The 22,528-nt window shown below is 41.8% G+C and overlaps 1 protein-coding gene across 2 annotated transcripts in view; it reads right to left on the reverse strand.

Annotated features, from left to right (window-relative positions):
- The window catches only part of LAMA4 (laminin subunit alpha 4), a 100,138-nt gene that overhangs the window by 49,163 nt on the left and 28,447 nt on the right, over positions 1-22,528 (reverse strand). For both annotated transcript variants that reach the window (XM_042016334.1, XM_042016333.1), the window contains exons 3-8: positions 18,061-18,185; positions 13,958-14,038; positions 8,627-8,841; positions 4,614-4,709; positions 2,596-2,747; positions 2,343-2,453 (exon numbers count right to left, since the gene is read on the reverse strand). In XM_042016334.1, the coding sequence (XP_041872268.1) occupies positions 2,343-2,453; positions 2,596-2,747; positions 4,614-4,709; positions 8,627-8,841; positions 13,958-14,038; positions 18,061-18,185 (780 nt within the window). The remainder of the gene's footprint in view (positions 1-2,342; positions 2,454-2,595; positions 2,748-4,613; positions 4,710-8,626; positions 8,842-13,957; positions 14,039-18,060; positions 18,186-22,528) is intronic.

The raw sequence follows: 22,528 nt of genomic DNA on the forward strand, positions 1-22,528 counted from the left end.
TCTACAGTTGTACATTCAGTGGGGCTGGCTCGTTTTGCTGGGTATGGCATTTCCTGAGGAAACAAATAGAATAAAGCAAAAGGTGTCAAGCTCCCAACCATTTTCAGATCTGTGTTGCCCTCAAATGAGGTCCCCAGCTCTGCAACTTGTTAAAAATAGGAAAAAGCTCAAGGCTTGAAAATACTCTGAAAAGCACAGACACAGTCCTGTACTACATTGTGTTGGAGGCTGCACTCTGCATTGTGTTCCCTTACTTAGAGTTTGTGGAAGCCCCAGGTGGCATTTGAAGGCAGGGCCAGGGTGGGTAGCACCACTAAAAGGGATGGGCATACTGGTAAAACAAATGTAAGGGTTAGTAGAGTGATAAACCAAGTGTAAGAGTTAGTAGAAAGGTTTCTTGTTCCCATCTTCCAAATATTCAGGATCAAGCTACATGCTGTTCTACTCAAAACTCACCCCATGCAGATGTGGGGAGTTACAGGTAGTTACAGGAATTATATTTAGCAGGAAGATTTGCCTACAGTTGGTACACTCACCCTGCCTTTGTGGTTTAGATCAGAATCTGCACCTCTGAGATGTGGGGATGTGCACATAAAATGCTCTGAACAGAAAATGCTGCATGTCTCCGCAAAAACCACTCAAGGCCCTGGCACCCATTTTCCATAAATGTGCCTTGAAATAGCAAAGAGCTCAATATATTCAGAGTTATTATTGTGGTCTTCCACTGTCAGAGTCTGGGGTCATTATTTCCCTGCCTTTAGAAGCAACCACAAGTATTGATGTGGAACTAGCATTAGAAGTAGCCAGGAAGAAAAGACCAGAGGAAACGCTGAATTTATTTGTTCGGGGACAGTGAAATTGAGGAATGAGGTAAGAAATCCTCAGATAGTACTGCAAATGAAATGTTATTATCCAAACTCACTAAATATTCATAGAAAACCTAATGCCTTAATCGGCCTGCCCACCAACTACAGAGAGGGACACTGAGGCATGTGAGCTCTGACAGATATCCACAGGTACGGAGTTGTGTGTGCGCGCTGATTTAATACAAGTTCTCTTGAATGCAGGCATAGTCTGTATAATTCTTGCATGCCCTTTCTGCTAAGTAAGTGTTGATTAAAAACACACAAACATAAATTTTCTCTTCCACTTTCCTTTGTGTTGCTTTTTTTGCCCCCTACTTGCTCCTGTATTTGAGTTTTAGTTTAAGGTATAATTTAAATTTGTCTTGTGAAGGAATTGGTAAAGTGAATATAAGGTCTGGCATTTTGTAATAAGCATGAAATATTATCTAGTTCGATGACAGCTGTGCCTATCTTTGGTAATAGCATAGAACGATGTATTTTACTGGTATATGTATATTGTAGCAACAGAAAGATGTTTAATATTATCTTTTTGAAATAGAGGATAAGCAATTTTGAACCCTATTTCTTCTCTTAACATATATCATAGCAGTATTCTAGGGTGCAATGAAAGTGTTGTGGGAGCTGAGAGCTGATAACCTTAATTTTATAGCCTGGTGTTTGGATGGGGATGCAACATTTATGATTATGATTGTGTTAAAAATATCTGATATCTAAATATCTGATCCAGCTCCCATCTCTGTGGGTACATGAAAAACCTTTTAAACTGGCAGTTTCGAAATATATTTTGAAATGTCTAATTGGGATTAATTTAATTTTAGGAGAGCATACATATAAAATAGATATAGTAAAAATGCTCCTAAAGTCAATATGCATTAGTTTAGTGTTGCTTACTTCACTTAATTAGAAATCAAAATGTGAATGAGAAAGGCAGTGTGTCTATCCCAGATCAAACAATTGTGTAGGGGGTAGGCGGGAACTCACATCCTGAGGGGAAGCTTTTTGTGACTGGTGACAAACCTCCAACCACACTGTACACACTTTTTAGCTCCTTCCTTTTCTGTGAAGAAGACATGATAAGTCATTCATGCTTTTAATTCAGATTTAAAGTAGAAAGTTAAAAAATACAAATAGAGAGTTCTTCCAGCTGTCAGGGCACACCCACTCTTGTTTGGTGAACTTAAAGAGTCAGACTAGATGTTAAGAAATGTTTTTTATGAAGAGGGGTCAAACACTGGAATGGGTTTCCTAGAGAGGTGATTGATGCCCAATATCAGTCAGAGTTTAAGAGGCATTTGAACAATGTCCTTAATAACATGCTTTAACTGTTGGTCAGCCCTGAATTGCTCAGACAGCTGGACCAGATGATCATTTTAGGTCCCTTCCAACTGGAATTATTCTATACTTGCCTCTTATGCCAACAGGTGAATATGACAAAGTGCAAACCCTCAGAGCTTTGGCAGAAGGCTGTAAACAAACCTGTTCATCAAGTGTTTCTGCTTCTCTGAGGAGATCATTCATCTCATCTGCAGCATCATCAACCTGGATGGTCCAAAGTACAGCATGGTTCTTTTTTTTGGACATTGCCTCCTGTGTGTGGGGAAAAACAAGTCAAGCATCTGAAAACAAACTCCTTCTCTAGTGAGGGCAGGAATTGAAATTTACAGGAATGGAGTGGAAATTCAAAGATTCAAACTACATGGGAAAACCAAAATGTCATCAATGTTTGTACCTGGAGATGAGTGGTAGTGAGGTTCAGGTCATTCAAACGCCTCTGAGCTGCAACACCTGTAGAAATGCTCAGTAAAGTGGCTTTGCTTTCATCAATAGCCAGAACTGACAATCGGATGTCATCTGTCAAATCCCAAATACATTTATCGCAGCCTGATAAGAAAATAAGAGAGCATAATTTTTTTTGGTGCTTGTGTCAGTTAACAGCAAATATCTTAAATTCATGTAATAGTGCTCTTGTCCCATGATGTTCCCTCTCTTTGTCATTGATGGTTCCTGATGGAACCCATTTTTCTTTCATTCTCCCACTTCCAAGGTCCCACAGTACAGTTATGACATTTCCAGCTGAGCAGCACCAGATGGGACTGCTCAAAGAGGCTGCCACAGGGATTCTGTAATCAGTTGGGAGAGAGGGAGAGGTATATCCTGGCTATTACCTAGGCTCTACGTGTCTGTGGCCCGAAAGACAACAGATGAGGGTTAAAAAAAAACAACTGCATTTTGTCAGAACCCCAAGCTCGGTATCTAAAATTTAGTGGTATGAAAAATAAGGATGTCCAGCACATGGGCTCTTGGCCGGCTACTTGATTACAAGGGCAACTTCTAAAAACACAGTTATAATGTGCTTGGAAAGTGCTTGTGCTGAACTCTATCCTTACTCCTGCTAGTGATTGCAATGCCACCTGCCACCTTGTTTTTAGTGACACTGGTGCCATCACTAAATGGAAGTGACTTGGGTGAATGTGAAACACAGATTCCTACAGACACTTTTGCTTGATATTTTAGCAGGTCCCAAATCTTTTCCTTCTGGTTGTTCTTCAGGCACATGACCCCTCTTCCTGGGAGTTGGTTTAGAAACCCATGTGTGCTACATGCTCTGCATTATATATGGGTATAAATACACTAACATTTAAAAAATACCTGTGGTACAATAGCTACAACATAGTACTCCTGGAAAGTCCCCAGGCTTCCTATCATTAGAGTATGGGAGACAGTGGGAAAGGAACTGGCTGGTGGATATATGCCAAATTGTCAACAGCAACAATCTGTATGAGATGTTGTGCTGGCTTTGACTGGGGTAGAGTTAATTTTCTGCACAGTTAATTTCAGTGGCTAGTATGTGGCTGTGTTTTGGATTTGTGCTGAACACAGGGTTGATAATGTAGAGATATTTTTTTGTTGCTGAGCAGGGCTTGCACAGAGCCAAGACCCTTTCTGCTTTTTGTACTGCTATGCTGGTGATGAGACTAGGGATGTGCTGGAAGGTGGGAGGAGACACAGCCAGGACAGGCGACCCCAGCTGACCAAAGGGATATTCCAGACCATGCGACATCATGCTCAGTAAATACACTGGGGGGAAGAAGGAGGAAGGGGAGGACATTTAGAGTGATGGCATTTGTCTTCCTAAGTAAACATTGTGCGTGGTGGGGTGCTGCTCTGCTGGAGATTGCTGAACACCTGCCTGCCCTTGGGAAGCAGTGAATTAATTCAGTTTTGCTCTGTTTGCAAAAGTGTGTGTGGCTTGCGTGTGCACAAGTTTTCTGGCTTTTACCCTTCTGATTCTCTCCCTGTTCCTGCTGGAGTGAGCGAGCAGCTGCGTGGTACATGGTTGGTGGCTGGGGTTAAACCACAACTAGAGAACCATAAATTATATGCAAGATGTCACAGGTAAAGTTGTGAGGGCAGATTTTAGGGCCAGAATATTGTTTTTCAGGCAGTGTGTCTCAAAGTCTATGGAAGTGGCTTTGGTGAGACTTCCCTACTGCTCTGCAGCTTGTACTGGAACGTGCAGTCCGTGTCACAGAGTTGGAAATATGCCTGTACTCAGACAAGTGTGTGAGAACATGCTTAAGTACTCAGTCAGCAGGACATTGTGTACATTCACACACTTAAGTGCCCTGTGGGACCATGGTCAAACTCCTGAGCCCACTGGAGTACCAAGCTCTTAAGTTAGTATTTGTAAGCTTCTAAATTTAAGAGCAATATTAACTTTTGGTGTTTTCATGATAAAGTTCTTACTGATGGTTGGGCAGTCTGTGTCAGTAGAAACTTCAGGACTGTCTGCGAGGCATTCTCCAGTTTGGCTGTCACACATTCTCCCTCCACAGCTACATGCTGGGGGAAAAGGAAAAGGCATTTGAAAGAAGAATATTAAAAATGTACAACTTCCCTTCCCAAGACTAGTGAAATTATTGTACTTAGGATTGTGCGTGGATATTCAAACCAATATCAAGAACTTCTTGGACTGATTTTCCCTTCAATACACAGAAAAAGGTGTTTTTTACCCTGGTCAAATTTGAATGAATGAAATATGAAGTGGAAAAAAAAATGAGAATACCTCTGCTGAAATTACTTGTTCAAAGCCTGGTTACAAGTAGAGTCAGGGAGGCCAGAGTTGCCCAGAAGGGCTATTGTGCATCAGTGTCTAGAGAGGGTGACATTTCATTCATTACATACATTCATTCATGTATTAAGAAAAGTGGGACAACTAAGGTTAATTATTAGCTACAAATCTCTCCACAGCTCTGTGGAATTTATCAGCACTGTGTCAGCCTGTCACTAAAAAGGCTTTGCAGCTATCAGGGATTGATAGTGGATTCCAGTTGCATCGTCAGCCTGAACATATCAAAAAGTAAATATCTCCTACCACTTACAATGAAGAATAAATGACGTTTTACATTTTTTCAAACTTAAGAAAGCAACATTTTTATTGCCAGCACAAGTGGCTTTTTAAAAAGTCCAGTTTTTAATCTAGCATCTCTAAACCTCTTTCAAGGTTTAATTGGCTTTTTAAAAGATATCATTTTAAAGATTAAAATATTCTTGGAACATTTCAATACAATAACAAAAGCTCAAGCAGAACATAAGAACAGCAGCAATCTGAAATTTATTTTGCTCTTGTGATTCATGGTTTCAGCAGAACCTCATATAACAAAATATTTTACTGCCTTTTTATTGCAGCCTGTTCATTGTTATCTATGAATTGTCCTTGTATTTACATTTCCCATTGCACATTTAAGGATTTGTCAAGTGAAAATTTGTAATACAACTTCAAACACAACATCATGCACTAATGTCAGAATAATTTTGTGTAAGTGGACCAGTGTTAGCAGAACTAATCTGTTTATGTACTAATGTAAGACAGAAATAGGTTATGAATTTCCTGATGCAGTTGGTGTTTTGGCCTTATCACAATCTGTGCCTTCCAGTTTTTGGATCTATGATTATTTTTAATTTGTTATTTCTTTTTTTTTTAAGAAGTGAAAGAAAAGTAGCAGTTGAAAATAGAGATTTCTTTTTACCTGTATCGTGGGGACTAGGCTATCCCCAGGTAGCAAGACTAAAGTTAAAAGCTTAAAATTTTGATGAGATCGGTGTCCAAGAAAATAAAATTGTGTATTCTCATTTAAATGAACACCCGTGAGTTTGTTCCACAAAATCTTACAGCAAATTAATTTCAAAAGCAGTCTGGGCCATTTTTCAACTACTGGTTTAAGAGGTAACACATTTTTAGTAAGGAATTAAGACTTTCAATGTTGCCATGGTTTGCTGGTGGGGAAAGCTTCTAAATTTACCTTTATTTCTGAGGGACATTTGTGGAGAGCTTTGGTGTGTGGCTAAAGGATATGTGGTTAGGAAAAAAAAAAAATTAAAAGCAGCTGAAGACTACCATTCACAGCTACCCAGGTTTTGTCTTCCGTTCAAAAGAAAAAAAGATTATTTTAGATTGATAGAGCTGTTTGTTCATTTAGTTTTCTTGCCTTTTTTTGTTTTATATACCCTTTGAGGCACTCTGTGGAAACCATGTATGCAGACTGTCTTGATTCTTACACTAGTTTTGTTTCTGTATTTTCAGTTTAAAGAAGATATATGTCTTATTTCAGAATCATTTCTAATTGTTCCACAGAGCCAAACAAAGTATAAGCTTTCCCTGTGAGCTACACAAATAGTTTGAATATCATGGATGTATTGATGTACTGCAATCGACACAGTACTGTCAAGCACAGCACATTGTGGTGCTCAGCAGAAATGAAGATGAAATGAGAAGTGTGTAATTCTCTGAAACATAGTACTGCAAAATCAGGATTTCCTAGAGTGAACTCCAAGATTAAATTCACTTCTGAAAAGAGAAAAGCTGTACCTCTCACAACATATTCAAGTGCCCAAGCACTTTCTATTTTCAGCAAAGATCAAACACTGCAAGGAAATCTGCTAACGAAGAGAATTACCACGCTGATTTGAAATCTGCATAAACAGCCTGTAGAGAGAAGACCTGTGTACCTCCTTAAGGGTGCCAACAAAAAACTGTACTGAGGCGATGAAAGTTTGATTTGAGTTTCGAAACTATACGCTCAGAGATGCCTTCCAAAATTGCTTATTGCGTAACCTGCTCAGACACTTGGAATGCCCTGTAACTCTCAGACTTCTGGCAAAGTTACTCTTAGGTGCTTGAAGCTTTTGGCCATGGCCAGGGCTCGATTGCTGCGGTTTGCAAAGTTGAAGTGCTGGGTGTGTTTCTCCTGCCTCATGGAATTCAGGAGCCACAGACTGGGTCCTATCATTCCTTCCTGGAAAACTGCAGTTAAGTCATCTCAGGTGAAGTGAATTAGGCAATGAAGCTCATAAACAAGGTTTCCCTTTTGCAACCTCAAAATCACAGACATGCTGAATTTCATGCATGTCTTGGCTACCTAAATCCAGGCAGGAGGTGAGTTTTGGGGCACGCCATTCGCCGCAGCTGATGTCTTTTTAGCTGGCTTTGGCTTTTGGGATCACTGTGCATGAGCACCATCTCTTCCTGTTCAGCATAAATAGAATTCAAGCACGTGATTTAGCAATGTGAGTTACACCCTGGAGATGGATACTCAAATTCTAGCTGTCACCAGAACATAAAACCAGAAAGGACCAGTAGTGGCATCATATGTGGCCCCCTACAAATGAAAATAGCAGCACAAAGGGCACTTGATAACAGAACATCCTCACAGCCTCCATTCTGTGCACCCCAAAACACTTTATAATAAGGTAGTAAAAAGCAAAGTCCAAGTGTACTGAGAGTTGCAAGAAGGATCAAGACATTGCTAAGTCCCTGAGGCCTGTAGCTCTGTACCTGTAGGTCCTGGAGCACTTCTGAGGTCCAAGTTGAGTGTATGCTTTGACTGTCTTACCTTTGAGTCAGGCTGAGGTAGGAATGATCTGTCTCCCTCCTTTGTGTTCTGGTCCTTGAGGGACCCCTGCCAAAGAGGCTGTGAGGGAGCCCCAGGACCTTGCTCGGAGCACCTGCATTTTGCTTTTAGCAGTGGCTGTTCCTAAATGCTTTCAAAGAGGATGTAAACTTGTCTCCCAGAGCCAAAGCAAGGAAGAAAGGTATGAGGTCAAAGCCCTGTTTAGATCAAACTACATGTAAATTAGGAGAATAATTATATTAGAGGAGATAAAGCTTTGTGACCCCTCTGTGCAGGTATGTTTTGCTAAGGCGCTCTGGGTAGCACTTTACCAGACCCTGAAAGTACAGTCATCTCTTGTGTGAAAATACAGTAACCAGCATTACACAGGAATTTTAGGAAATGCAGAATATATTACCAGTGTGGAAACTAGCAGAAAGTGAGTGGATATTGGGTTAGGACATGATCCTGTTCCCATAAAACATACTTTCAAGTCTCTAAGCACCATCAGTTTGAATGGTCACAGTGTGGACAACCACAAAGGTGAAGACTCTGCCCAAAGAACTCTTAGGGACCCTTATTTAAAACAAGATTCAGGAGAACACAACAGTGCTTACATTAAACCTGCCCAGGTACTGGAGATGTTGGACTCTGGGGTCTGAGACTTGCTCATGGGACATGGAAAGAGATATTTCCCTGGTGCCTGGGATGATTCAACTGAACAGTCATCCAAATTATCCCATCACCTGCCTCCCAGAGCCACAGGTGTCTGACAACTGGTTCAGGCATCTCTAATTTCTGTGAGATCATCCACAGACCACGCTGTGCTGCCTGTTGCTCAGCTCTGCTTTACAAAGCTGTAGAGAATACCTGTGCAGTTTTTAGCTAATCTGGCGTCCCCATAGTAGCCCGGAGCACATCGTTCGCACTTGAAGCCGCTGGTGTGGTGCAGGCAGTTGCGGCACTGGCCGGTCACTTCATCACAGTCTTCAAAAATCAGATTTGGGTCTGAGTTGCCATTGCAGTCACATTTTTTACAAGTGCTTCCAATTAGCAAAGGGTTCCCATAGTAACCAGGGGCGCACCTGAAAGGAAGAGCAACACAGGCAATGACGAGCAATGACATTCCAATCTGCAACACCTTTTTTTCTCTGACCTTATTTATGTTACCAGGAATTGATCACTGTCTGCAGCTTCTAATGGACAGAAGGCTAATTAGGAGCTTTACTCCTACTGAGGCTATTTTGTGCTCTAATCTCAATCTGTACCGTTATATATTTTTCCCTTCTTGAACATTCCTGCTATCTCAAGCACATCAGTCTGCATTAATTTATTTTTTGTGCGTGTCTTTAGCAGTGAAATAATTTGCTCCCTATTGTTTTAAAATCTGTGACAGAATTACTTTGGCAGCAAGGCAGCTCTACAGTGTTTATTTTGGTCTCTTTCAGCTCTGTATCTCACCAACTATATTGTGTTATATAGGAAACTGGGGTAAGAGACTGCATTTCAGGATCCTGAAACTCAGAGGAAGTCCAGGCCTTATTTCTATTATAAATGTACATAAAAAGTACTGACCAGGAAAGGTTTATAGAAATACTTCTGTGGTGAGGTATTGGGGTGGTTTCTGGTTTTTGCAAATAGAATAGGGCCTGAACCAGACTCTGTTTTTCAGATCTGTTTGATGTTAGCCTGTTGGATGAGGGTAAAAGGCTGAGAGTGGTCACCTGGAAGGGAGGATTCCTCTCTTGGTTTGCATCAGGAGAGAGGGAGGTGGGTACCAAGCACCACAACGAAGGCCTGAAATGGGTCCAAATTTCTTATCGTGTCTTGTCATTTCTGGGAAGCATTTCAGCTGAGAACTTTCTACATCTTACATTGAGAGAGATGTTGATACTATAGTGGTTTTTCAGAGTACAGACACACTGGTGATGTGTAACATTCCTGGCTGATCAGTGGCCCTAAGCTAAGAGGTAGTAATAGATTTGGTTATTTGGAAAGAAAGTGTCGCAGTTAAAGATGTTTCTGCTGATATCAGGGAATGTGCTTAATCCTACAAGCAAGGGGAGCTTTTGCAAAACAACCATTAAGACAAGGAGATTTGGTACTGGGGTGGGCATGGAGCGCTAATGAGGGTGAATCCTTGAGCGAGGGATTTTCTGGAGGAGTTGGCATCTGGAGCAGCAAGGAGCAGTGTCTGATGGACTGGAGGGATCACCTGGTAGGACAGGGGCAACCCACACTGTTCACGGCGTCACTGTGTGGTGGCAGGAGGGCCCATGAAGCAGAGGCCTGGAGCACAGAGATCAGGGGACTCATACCCCAAAACTGGAAATGAAGAATTCCTGCCAGCAGGGGAATAACTAGCTGGTGTAACAATTGCTGGCTGAAGGAATTGGAGGATTGAATAGTTGCTGCGATGATTTAGGTAAGGAGTATTTATTATAGTTCATTCTGGTTTATCACTATGTTGTCCTTGTCTCCCATCCAAAGTCCTGTTTAAGATGCTGTTTTTTATGTCTGTTGTTGGTAAGCAGGGAGGGTGAGCATTCAGGCAGTTCAGATTAATTTTCCCAGATTCTATCTGGATACATAAACCATGGTCTGTTGTCTTCTACAATCTGAACACAGACAAATCCAGGTTCTGCCATGTCTGAGCCATGAAAATGTAGGGGATCTGATAAAAGCTTTGAGTTTTGATCTGTTCCTACATTTTCTGTTTTATATATTTTTTTCATACAGAGAGTAATTTCCTCAACAGTGCTTTGTTCATGTTCCAGTCCTGAATCCTCACAGTAGAAACACATAAAATTTTAAGCATCTTAATATAAACCACTTGGCTGCCTCAAATACTGCTTTTGTCAATGACAAACACTCTTTTTGTCTCTTTGCAGCATTGCCAGAGTCTTTGGTGCAGATTTTATCATTTGAGTGACTCAGATGTAAAGAATTAAAGTGTGACCGGGAGTTCTGTGCACCCCTTGAAGATCTGTGAATGCAACACTGAATGCATTTATGTCATTTATGATTATGATTTGGTGGAATCATTCCCCATTCCCATGGGAGTTAGAGCAGGCAGTGATGGGTAAAGCTACTTTTCAGTCATGCCAGAAGTCTTGCTGTGGTTTTCTAAGATTTCAGTTTATTGTTTTTCTGTAGTGAGGTATTTTCTAAATGATCATCTAATGTGGCCACCAAGTTCACAGAGGCCACTGAGTAGGGCTGGGGTCAGACCAGCCTTTTGCTCACTGTTGCCCACATCTACCAACAACAGTGTGCTACCCCCACCAGGCCTGCCATGTCTGTCCTGTCTCATCAGGACAAGGGCACTTCTTTCCCTTCTTTTCTGAAATATACTGTTCAGTTCACTTGCCAGGAATGTAGAGGACATTTCCTCGCACCCCCACAGGTATTTTGTAAGTGCTGCTTTTTATGGCCATCTGAGGCACGAGAACAGGTTGCCCAGAGAAGCCGTGGATGCCTCATCCCTGAAAGTGTTCAAGGCCAGGCTGGGTGGAGCTCTGAGCAACCTGGTCTAGTGGAAGGTGTCCCTGCCATGACAGGGGCTTGGAACCAGATAATCTTTAAGGTCCCTCCCAACCCAAACTATTCAATGACTCCATGACTCACTTTTATTAGCCATAACTTCTCATCTGGAGCAGCTGTTTAAAGCAAAAAGAAACTTTTGGAGCTGAAAATAAATGTGTTACCTTCACTTTCCCCTTCCCTTTGCCTCTCAGTGTATCTCATAGTGCTGAGGCACTTAACTTGTTTTGAATACTGGATAGAATGTGAGAAGAGCAGAGGCCACTGGCTGGAAATATACTGCTCCATCTCTGCACTTTATGGCCTGAAAAAGTTAAGAGGTCTGCAGTAAATGTCTTTTCCTATATTGTATCAATAAATGACCCTTTTTGGCTAAAAAGGAATATTTCCTCTCCCATAATAAAACTGCAAAGTTATCTTTATTTCATTTTGCAGCCCTAGTGGCTTCCTGTAACTATCAGTGAGTAAGAAATTCCTCTTAACTTCCTCTTCTCTGGCAATGCCAAAAGAACCTTTTCCATCTATTTGCTTTGGACACTAAAGTGTCATTTGTTCGGTTATCTTTTTTAACAGTTATGCATTAACAAAACCTGGATTTCATCAGTTACCACCCTGATGCTTTACTCCTGAAGTCCAGGAGAAAAACGATTAATTCCTATATTTCACTTTGGGAAGCTGGTTTTCTCAGTTCCTTGCAAGGGCCTCTGTGATTTCACGCCACCTTTTGCTGGCAAACATGAAGTGGATAGGTTTGTGCCAAGCCTCCAGAGCAGCGCAAGAAAGCCTCCTACACAAATGCCAGGGGAAATGGAGCAGATTGCCTCCTGGTGAGCTGCTCTGGAGATCCTACATGCTGCCTGAGGAGCAGTGTCCTGCAGCACACTGCACTGCAGTGCCTGTCACCGAGTGCTGTGGAGTGCTGGAAGGGAGAGCAGGGAGCAGGATGCAGCCTTCCTCTTCCTGTCCCTGGGGACACGAGTTGTTCTTTGGGCTTCGGGAAGGGCCTGGGGCAATGACCCTTCTCTCTCAGGATCCCGTGCCAGCAAGCTGATGGCACAACAGCTGCAGTGGGAGAAGGGAGTGGTGATAGTGCCCAATAGCACAGTGCGCCAAGTAGAGACTCGCTCTTTGGCAAGTGGGCAGGGACAAGCAATTCATCATCCAGCTTTGAAACACTTTTTGACTTTTCTGATACAAATGGGAGTAGGACCAGGAGCCTACCAGAAGGCAAGTCCTGTTTGTCACTGCTTGCAGCTTACCCCAGCAATTAGCCGAAGTTTTACTGTGGTGATGAGGACAGGCTGATTTCTTTCTGTAGCTTTTTCTGCACAGCTTTGCCTTCCTTGAGACAGATGCACTGTGTCAGGCTGGGTAGTGGCCATTAGAAAACAAAGCCGATGCTATCTTCTGCTGTTTCTATACTGCTGCTACCCATTTCTTGGGATTTGTGTTGCTTGTAGTCTGGGTTGACATTTTAATAACCATTAAGAAACCTCAACGACCTTTTAATTGTCTGCATTATCCTTTGTGTATAAACCTGACATTTTGAAAGAACAAAAGAATACAGTCGTGGGCCTGTAAACAAGGGTGGGTTTTTATTTTTGTGCCATCTGCTTTCACTGTTGCTGTCATCATTTTAGTGATGTGGAGGTAATTGATGTTTTTGCATCATCTGTAAGGGGAAAAGCCTCTACTCATTGTTCATCTTACCTTTTCATATTGATTTCTCTTTGCATCTTAAGCATCCTTTTTTTCCCTTCTCTGACTGTTACATTAAGTATCATTTGAATTCAAGGCTTGCCCATTAATGACAGTTGACTTAAGACTTAAACACTTCAGGGGCTTTAAGGGAAAACAAAAGGAGATGTTCAGGAAGCCGTCGTCTGAGCCATCCCATATCCCTCAGTCTTTGTGTGAGAGGTTTTTAATTTATTGGCTGTTCAAGAACAATTTCTGAATTATAATCAGGTCCCTGACATTCATTGAAACATAATCCATATGTGTTCATAACAAGTAAGACAGCATCTTACAGCACATGAAGTTATATTTCTGCTGTATAGTTCCATTTATTTGTATCCTTTGTTATTCAGAGAATATTTACTGGAAATTCTTTATGGACATAAGGGAAAGTTGAAAAGCAACACTGGCCTATGGTTGTTTGCCTGACTTTATTGAATTATGCCTGTGAAGTGTATTTAAAATGTAACTAAAAAAAAGCTGCATCTGCTTTAAGAATTTGACTTGATAGTGGATTTTCTCCTTTGCTTTTGTAAAAGTTATTTGGTAGAAACCTGCTACATATTTTAGAGGGGTGAATTGCAAGAGGCATTGACATGGTGGATATTTTTCACTTCAGCTGTTGTTTCTGATTTGCATTTTATAGTATTAAATTGCATTCCTTTTAGGAAGATTGCCACATGAAGGTAGACAAAGTGCAAGAACTAGATCAAAATACATCATATGTAAATGTCTGTCATATGCTGACGTGCACAGCAAATTTTAGTGCTTTTCAGTAGGAACTGAATGAGATCATTCAACAGACATGATTCTACCTGATGAAAACAATGCATAAGATTTCTGCCCAATATGGGAAGATTCTCTGAAAAAATTCTGGACTTCTGTATTGCTGACCAACAAGTCATCCTATGAGTTTCTTACCTTTCACAGTTGGGTCCTGCATAGTTTTCCTTGCAGACACAACGCACACTTCCACTTTTTCTGTAACAGAAGACTGCAAAGCTGGAATTTTATTAGGATGAATAGTCAGAATACCAGGCAATGACAAACACTTGGGAATGTTTCTTTGTTACAGTATGGACATTTGTTGTCAATGTGAACTCTGGCTCTTGGTTATTCATAGCTGAATAGGTGTTAAGCTATTTGTGTAATTTACATTATACCCCTTCTTTAGTCTTTAGTTTAGGAAGCACTAATTAGTGTATAGCACTATGGAGCCATATAAATACAGATGTATATGTATGAAAGTTCTTGTCTTGCAGTGCAGATCAGACACATCTGCAGGTTTTGATACACACACTTTAGCTAAGGAGCTTAAGATAAATATGCGTGTCACGTGAACCTAATTCCTTCCTGTCTATTATCCCAAGGGGTAAAATATTGTTTGTGAAGGACACTGCAATGAGCACTTCAGGAACTGAGATTCTGGAATGGATGCAGCAGTTTCCTATGCGAGTCCTATAGTTTTCCTCAATTCCAATCTTGAAGTTCTTAGTGGTGAAAACTGACCTCAGTAATGCTGCTCTCATTCACAGTAACTGAGGCTGCTCTACCATCTTTTCCAAGTAAGCTGGAAAGAGTCTGTGGCCTCTTCTGAGACCAACATGCCAAGTATGCTGACTGCAGTAATGGCTTGGGCTGTAATTTCTACTGCCACGATTCTAAATCATGGATTCCTTTGTTTTCTTATGTTTTCAGGATTTAACAAATGTTTTACTAAATATGAGACCCAAGGAACAGCAGTGGCCAGATGTGGAAATTGCAAATTTTATATGCATTTCAAACACAGTGATGGACATGGCTTAAATATATTTGCAGGAAGAAAGAGATATGGTCTAAGATGTTTCTAGTTAGTTTGCAACATGTGTGAATAAATTTCTGCCAGCACTAGAATGCAACCAGAGTAGAGAGTGGCAGCAGTTTCCGGCTGCAGGCCCTTGGTTGCTAAAACACAGCTCCTGAGTTGTACGGTGCTGGACAGCTGTGGCTGGGTTGCATCCATTTCACACAGGCCAAAAGACTCAGAGCAATGGGAAAGTGCAGGACCCATGCTTGTTCCAGGAACAAACAACATTGAAAGGTGACGAGAATTCCCGCATAATTTCAGTTCCTGCCAGCATTTCTCAATTGGTTGGACAACCAGAGACAAAAAAAGCTGTCTGGATATTTGCTGTTTCAAAACATTTCATATAACCAGAGAGAACATAAAATGAGATTCTTCTCACAGAATTTACAAATTAACTTCTGTGTGACTTTTACAAGAACATGTTGAGAAAGTCATAATAGTTTGGCAGGCTTCCTCTTCTTTCACAAAGTGTAATTCCTTCACGTAGTTGCAAAAACCGCATTGTGGATTTAAGTTATAAAGTAAGACTAAAATCTTCCTCATGTTTTATACTTTTTGTGAACTTCTAGGGGGAAAAAAAGGCTTTATAATTCCCTTGGGTTTGAAAAGAAACAACATCTGCTGGACTGTGAAACAACCTCCATCCTCCTTTTTTTTTTATTCCAAAGAGATGACATTATACTTTATGTGTAATGTCCAAAAGTTACTCCACAAGTTCCCAGGATAGAAGATAGGAAGATAGTCTGCTAAGAAAATCCAGAGACACTGCTGAATTCCTGGAAAAAATATCTCTCTGATGAGTCTGTCTGTTCACAGATTTGGTATTCTATTTCCGAAGTAAGACAGAGTACAAAACAACATCCTTTGGATGTTCTTTTTTAAAGCCATTTAATGCTTCTCTGCTTCTGGTAGAGTTATTATTTTGCCTTACTCGTTATATGTAGTAGGATTAATGCAGGAAAATTGAAAAAAAACCCCAACTAATAAAGAGCATTTTTTCTTTGAATTTAGTTAAGCTTTAGTAAAGCTTAATGTTGCTCAATTATTTTTTGCCTGTTCCAGCCCCAGCTGAAGACTGTTTCTGTGGTCAGGTCTCTCTCATGCAAGAAGCTGAACAGGCAATTTCTGCATGTTATTTAAATAGTGGTATGAGGCAAATTGGGATGGAATGTTCCTTTAATTATTACCTTCAGGACTTTTCTGATGGAAAACCAAAGAAGTGAAGTGGATTTTTACTGAGATATTTTCAAAGGGGGGACAACGTCATAGAACATAGAATATCCTGAGATGGAAGGGTCCCCTGAGGCTCATCAAGTCCAAGCCATGTATTGCTGCTAATGTTGAGGCGTTTGCATTCAGGCTCCTTGCAACTTTTTTTCTCCCTTCCCAATCCTATGCTGCTGAGTTTTGGGTTTGGGATTTCCTTCTCTCTAGTGGTCTGGAATAGCAGAGACATAATGTCCCTAGGTAAGGAGTGTGTTGAAACAGGGCCTCTGCTTCCATCTCCCATAGCACTGGCAGAGGCTGTAGCCCAAGTCCCTGCAGGTCCCACTGCACTGAGCCGTGCTCAGTGGCCTGGTGGACCAGCCAGCTCCCAGCTCTCAGGGAGCACTGCTGCAGAGCTTGTTGGGCTGCAGGATGAGGCAGGGTCTGGGTGAATGCAGACCCAGTCACACACTGTGTCAAATCGAGCTGTAGGGAGCACAGACCAGACCTTGCCTGACCGACCTTGCTTGGCAGAGCTCGAGGCTCATGCACTAGTGCCTCAGGCATGTGCAGCCCAGGCTGTGGCTCAGAGAACCGCTTCTTACACCAAAGTGGCTGCTTTGTGCCCAACAGGTTAAAAAACCAGTTTGCTAAGGAAAAAAACCCCTCCTGATTGTTGTATTTCTACTTTTTCAGGCATCACAGCTGCTACTGAAACTGGAAGAAATAGTCTGCTTCATCTGAGAGCTTGCTCACTCCTAAGCCTTTCTACATGTGAGCAAAACCAGGTTCTTCTGCTGTTTCTGAAGGATTTTCTCTGTAATCCAGGCAAAGCTGAAGCTTTTCAACAATAGCTGTTCTTCACCCCATGGCCCTTCTCACATGTCTGCAGCTCACTGCAAAAGCCAAGAAGGAATATGTGGGAATTTGTCCAGGGTGATTTTGTTCCTTTGCCAGTTTGAGCCCTGAGCAGATGAGCAAAACACAGCTCATTCCACCTTAAGGTTGTGTGAGTAATCCTATAGCAACAGCAAACAAATACAGTAGGGACAAAATTCCCTTTGCTGTGAAGTCCTGCTGAAAGCAGAATGGGAAACAACACGAGAGGAATATCTAGCTCCCTGAAAAACAGCTTCAGCCTGTTGGCAACTACTTACTATCATCTGCCTGTGGTGGGATTTGCATAGATACCTCTCTCCCAGAGCATGAATCTGAGCGAGAGGGAGTTGATAATTTCTTTCAGCTGCATTACTGACATGCCACTAATTGTTTCTAATGGCTGGTTGTGGCTTGTATTTTTGTGTTTTCTTTGTTTTTTCTTGTTTTTTCTTTTTTTTCTGAAGGCACGAGGCACACAACATTTGGAGTTCCCTGACTTGGTCTGGGTTTTCTGTCAGGCTTCAGACTTTCTTACCCAAAAATACCTGGGCATCAGCTGAAAGGGCACTGTACCTGTCACAGGGTCCTCCAACAATTTCCTTTGAACTGTTACTGTGCTAACCAGATCCAGCTGCTGTACACTCAGGGGACTGCAAAGCCATGCTTTTTTTGTATTTGGGTTTACCCTTCAGGTGACATGGATTGAACTTTCTGTCTGTCTTTTTTTCCTCTCTGTCTCAGCCATGTAAATCTCTCATGCCACCTTTCTTGAGAATTGTACTGTAACGGATTTTTAAAAGCAACCAGATAACTGAATAATCTCTTCTACATAAAAGGATGAACTTGAACTAGCTCATTCTCCTCCCTCTTGGTAAGAATTGGTATGAGCATTTAAAGATATTTTACACATTCTAAATGTGAAATGCTGTTTCCTGTGATTATAAACATGAGCAGCTGGTAGTCTTCTTATTTTCCCCTGTGTTTTTCGAGGGCAACAGCCTTTGTCTCCTGCATTCAGGAAGGGATGCTGACCCCACCTTGGAGAGGGCCAAAGCCAACCCAAATCAAAGAGAAGCAAAGACTCTTTACATACTTGGCAAGTGCTGGCAGGGGACAGGGGCAGGGCTGGCAGAAGGTGGGCACTCCTCTGACAACGTCACCAATGAAGCCATCCAGACACTGCTCGCAGTGCTGTCCTGTTGTGTTTCTCTGGCAGTCCTGCAGTGGAAAGAGACAGAATGGTGAAAGTTAAATGGAGGTGCTGCCTGATTCAGAAAGACATCACTTAGCTGAAGACCTGGCCAAGAAGAAGAATGGCTAAGATCACCCTTGACCTTTGTCTTGGGGTGTCTTGATGTATTCCCTATGCCCAGAAATTAGTTTTATGCCTTTCTATGCTTTTAAACTGAGCCCGAGCAGAGAGAGAGAAAACTGAGCAAGCTTCTCAAAGCAGTGCTTTTCAAGGACAGAGACAGAGATAACACACTCTCATTCTCTGCATTTTCTTTTCCTTCTGCTGCTGCTGGGCTGTGGGGAGAGGAGCAGAGAGGCACTCTGCTTGCTTGTTCAGCAGTTTTTCATTTTTTTTTTCCTCCAGAGAATTGAACTTCATTTTTCCTGGACTTTCAGATTTTTTCCCTTTTTCTGCTGGACTGCTTCAATATCAGGACACGTTGGGAGGACTTTCCACCGAGCACAAAGGGCCTGGCCTTGGGCCAAGTCCCAGCTCTGAGGAGGAGGGAGACCAAAGGGAGGACTCTGAAATTTTCCCAGGTTTTTCTCCACAGCGAGAGATTTTATTATTTAGCATTATTTTCCTTTTCCCGTGTGTTTGTTAAATAAATAGTTTTACCTCTTTCACTTTCCTTCGAGGAAAAAGTTTTTTTTTCCCAAACCTGGTAGGGGGGAGGGGTGGTTTGTAATCTGCCTTCTCTCAGAGGATATATTTCTAATTTTGGCTAAACCGGCACAACCTTTCAAGGTATTGACAGATTCAGGCAAACAAGCTGACACAGCTTTGAATAAAAATACTATAAATTATTACAATGACCAGCAGGAAGTGTTGACAAGGTGCAGCACAGGACAAAACAGACATATGTAGCTGGCAGGTGCTGGAGCAGAAGTGTCAGAGCTCCTCAGGTGTAGCTGCCAGCCCTGTTTTGAACTGCATGTGCCAGAAGGGAAAAATCCCTTTTAATGACTCCAAAACAAAAAAGAAGAGGTATCTGCTGGTAAATACTGCCAACAGACTTGAGCCCAGACACAGGTTTCAGCAAGACTGCTTCTGGGACTTGGTGACTGGAAGGGAGCATTGGGAGCTGTCTCACCAAGGTACTTTAAAAGAGTAGGAAGGATGCAAAAAAGGTTTCCACTCTTGCAACTGTGAAGTTTTGCAGTGTCCCTGAACCAGAACTCTCCAGTTACAGAACTTTGTATGGATACAGTGCAGACACAAACAGCTGTGCCAGACTTGAGGCAGCAAGGAAGCAGATCCATGGCAGACATATGTGGAGAAGTACTCTATCTGTGCATGTTTGCTGTAGGTTTGGGTTAGCTTCCTTGATTCTTTCCTTTTCTGAGCTAAAAGCATGGACCATGGAAACTGCAGACTGACAGATGTGATTTCCATGCCTGGGAAGATGACAGTGTCTGTAATAAATAAGGATCTCTGAGTACATGAATAAGCATCTGATTCAGGAACTCCTGCTTCACTGCTGCATAATGGTGCAAATAGGAAGGGTATGAAGCGGAACCAGAGGATATTACCTATCTGGCCTTCCACGAAAAACCAACTAAGTTGAAAGGAAACTTGAAAAAGTTTTCTTTTGCAAACTGAAAACTGATAAAGGGTAGGAAGTTAAGGGTAGGATATAACAGTAACTTTTCGGAGTGGGAAGAGTCACTATTCGGAACACCTAAGCCTTGGTGCTGATATGAGTTTTGTTCAGTATTCACCAGTGTCTTACAGAAACAGAAAATGTAGGGCTGCTCAGCTTAGACAGAAAGGCAGGAGGTGTGTTTGGGTTATGAATAATTCGAAAGTTTGTGACTAAGCTGAATGCAATACAATAGTTCACCCAAATTCTGTAATACAAGAACTGAGGGGCACTGACTTGAAGAGGTACTTCCCTACACTGAGCATAGTCTTCTGCTACTTGTTGCCAGGAGGCAAGTGTACTTGCAGGGTTAGAAAGGGGTTCCTTAGACGAATTAATGAGCAACAGATTTATAAATGGATATTCCAGGGACTCAGGAGGTATGTACCCTGTGACATACTCTAATAGAGCAGTTGTGGGTGATGGTGGAGTATGAAGCAGAGACTTCAGAAATGGGTCAGTCTGGGTGCCCTTGTAGCCTGGACCTCCCATTGCCTCTGCTGGAGATCATACATGGGCCGCAGAGATGTTCAGTCAGGCCCTGCGTGGGACCTCTTCTGCTACCTGCCCCAGGAGCTAGGAACCGACAGGAGAGCTGTGTGTAGGATTTCAGGAGTGCTCAAAATGGGAGGGAGCTCCCTAGCCTGGGGCGAGGGCGCCTTGGTGTCTCTGTGGCTGGAAATTCCTCAGCAGTGCTGGAGTGGGGATGGGTGAGCTCAGCTAATCAATTTTCCACCTGTGGCAGCCCCTGCAGATTTGAAACTCGCTCTCTTCTCCAATCATGGTGCGTTCTTTGAAGAAAAGAGTATGAGAGGAATGAGATTAGGGAAGACATAATGAAAATAAATAGTCAAGATTCACTTGCATAAGCATTCCTAAATTAGTTTGTATCCAAGTGTTGTGACTTCTATTTAGCAGCAGAATTTTGTCCTGGCAACATTGATGTTTTTGGTTTTGCTCGTAAAAACATATCTGATTTTTTTAAATCAATATTTCTTCTTTGAATTCCTTAAAGGCTCCCCCATTAGGACTCATTATTTTAGCTCAGATCCTTTTTGATTCTAGAAAACTTTGCTTGTCTTGCTGCGTGCTTTATAGTCAGAGAGAACCCGTTGCACAGAAATTATTTCTTTGTACAAGGCTGTCATTTGGCCAGAGAACTCTACAGCAAGTAGAACAAGATGAGAAAAAGGAAAAAAACCCAATTTTTATTTCATAGGTCTTTAAATAGATTAGCCATCAATAGTTTTAGAGCTAAAGGTGTTTTTTCTTAGTCATATTTGCTGTAAGGGATAAAATACTTAGTATATGGAAAACCGGAGGGTTATTTTAACTAAGAGCCTCTAAAATGAGAGAATACTGGGAGGAAGTTTGAATATGAGGAAGAGGAGGAGAAGGAGGAGGGGGAAAGAAGTGCACTGATCACAGCGCATGTGGTGAGAGCCAGAAGGCTAATGGAAGGCTAATACAGTTTAAAAAATATTTTACATTTGTCATTATCCACTGAAAAAGTGATGTTAATGTACCACCAGTGAGACATGAGACCGTGGGCACTGAGTGCTCAGACACTGAGCCACCCTGTGTCTGAAGCACTGGCAGAGGTCTTGGATGGGCTCTGTTTGATTGTAGCCTGCACTGTGTTTGATCAGTTCACTTCACCTTGTTTGTCCTCAGCTCTCCAAACAACACATGGGTATTAAGAGAGTCAATCTGCTGCTGGTTTCCAAAGCTCAAATACTATCGCAATGAACAGAGCCGGACAGCAAATGTTGCTTCTCAAATCTACAGTTTTTCATCTTCTAAACTGAACAGAAGTGAAAAAGGGCTCTTTTACCCAGCTACCCCATTAACTGAGAGCACTTTGTAGTTTTTCTCTGGTTAGTGATTATATAAAAGTAACTTTATCTTATTTAGCAAGACAGAACTTCTGTGGGTATTTAGAACCATATTTTTACAGTGATAGAAAAAGTGTTCTTATATTTAATGTTCCATTATTTTGCATCTCCAAGTAAACTGCTGAGTGCATTAAGCCCAAGAGACATATCTGAAGGCAGGGAAAACATCCTCCCTGCAGCTCATGGGTGATTCCCAGCACTGGGTGACACTGGCGTGGTAGTTTGAGAAAAGTGTTTTGCTTCTCAGTGGATAATTTTCAGTGGATCATCAATAGCAGCCTGGCTTCTAAAAGCTTCTGTATGGATCTACAGCGTGTAATCATTCATCCAGCAGCGGCTTGTCTGATGACCGAGTGGCTGGATTGTATTTGCCGGTGTAAGAAAATGTCTTAGCTGGTCTTACTACTCTGGTCTCACTGAGGCCAACAATCTGTGTGAGCATTTCTACCTGGCTCTTACTGTAACTATCTGTGCACACATGAAAAGAACATGAAATGGTGCTGTGGAGGAGTGTGGGGTGTTACTTGGAAATGATTGTCAGCACTGAGCTCCTAGACATATTTGATGGGAAAGTAAAGCTGGAACCACTGTTCTGAGAACACAGAGCACTTCATGTGATGCAGTTCTTTTCAACAGATACACTTGTGCACAAATAATAGTGAAAAGCTTGTTTATTCTCTTCAGGCAATAATACTAGGACAAGTTTCCCACCACAAGACAAACATGCTTGTGTAAATTAAAATAACTGAAAAACTGAGGTGGGAATCTACCCCACCTTCATTTAAGAACC

Source organism: Corvus kubaryi, unplaced genomic scaffold, assembly GCF_017639235.1.
Source record: "Corvus kubaryi isolate FWS band 111438036 unplaced genomic scaffold, C.kubaryi_AGA036_p1.0 split3-73, whole genome shotgun sequence".
Classification (NCBI taxonomy): domain Eukaryota; kingdom Metazoa; phylum Chordata; class Aves; order Passeriformes; family Corvidae; genus Corvus; species Corvus kubaryi.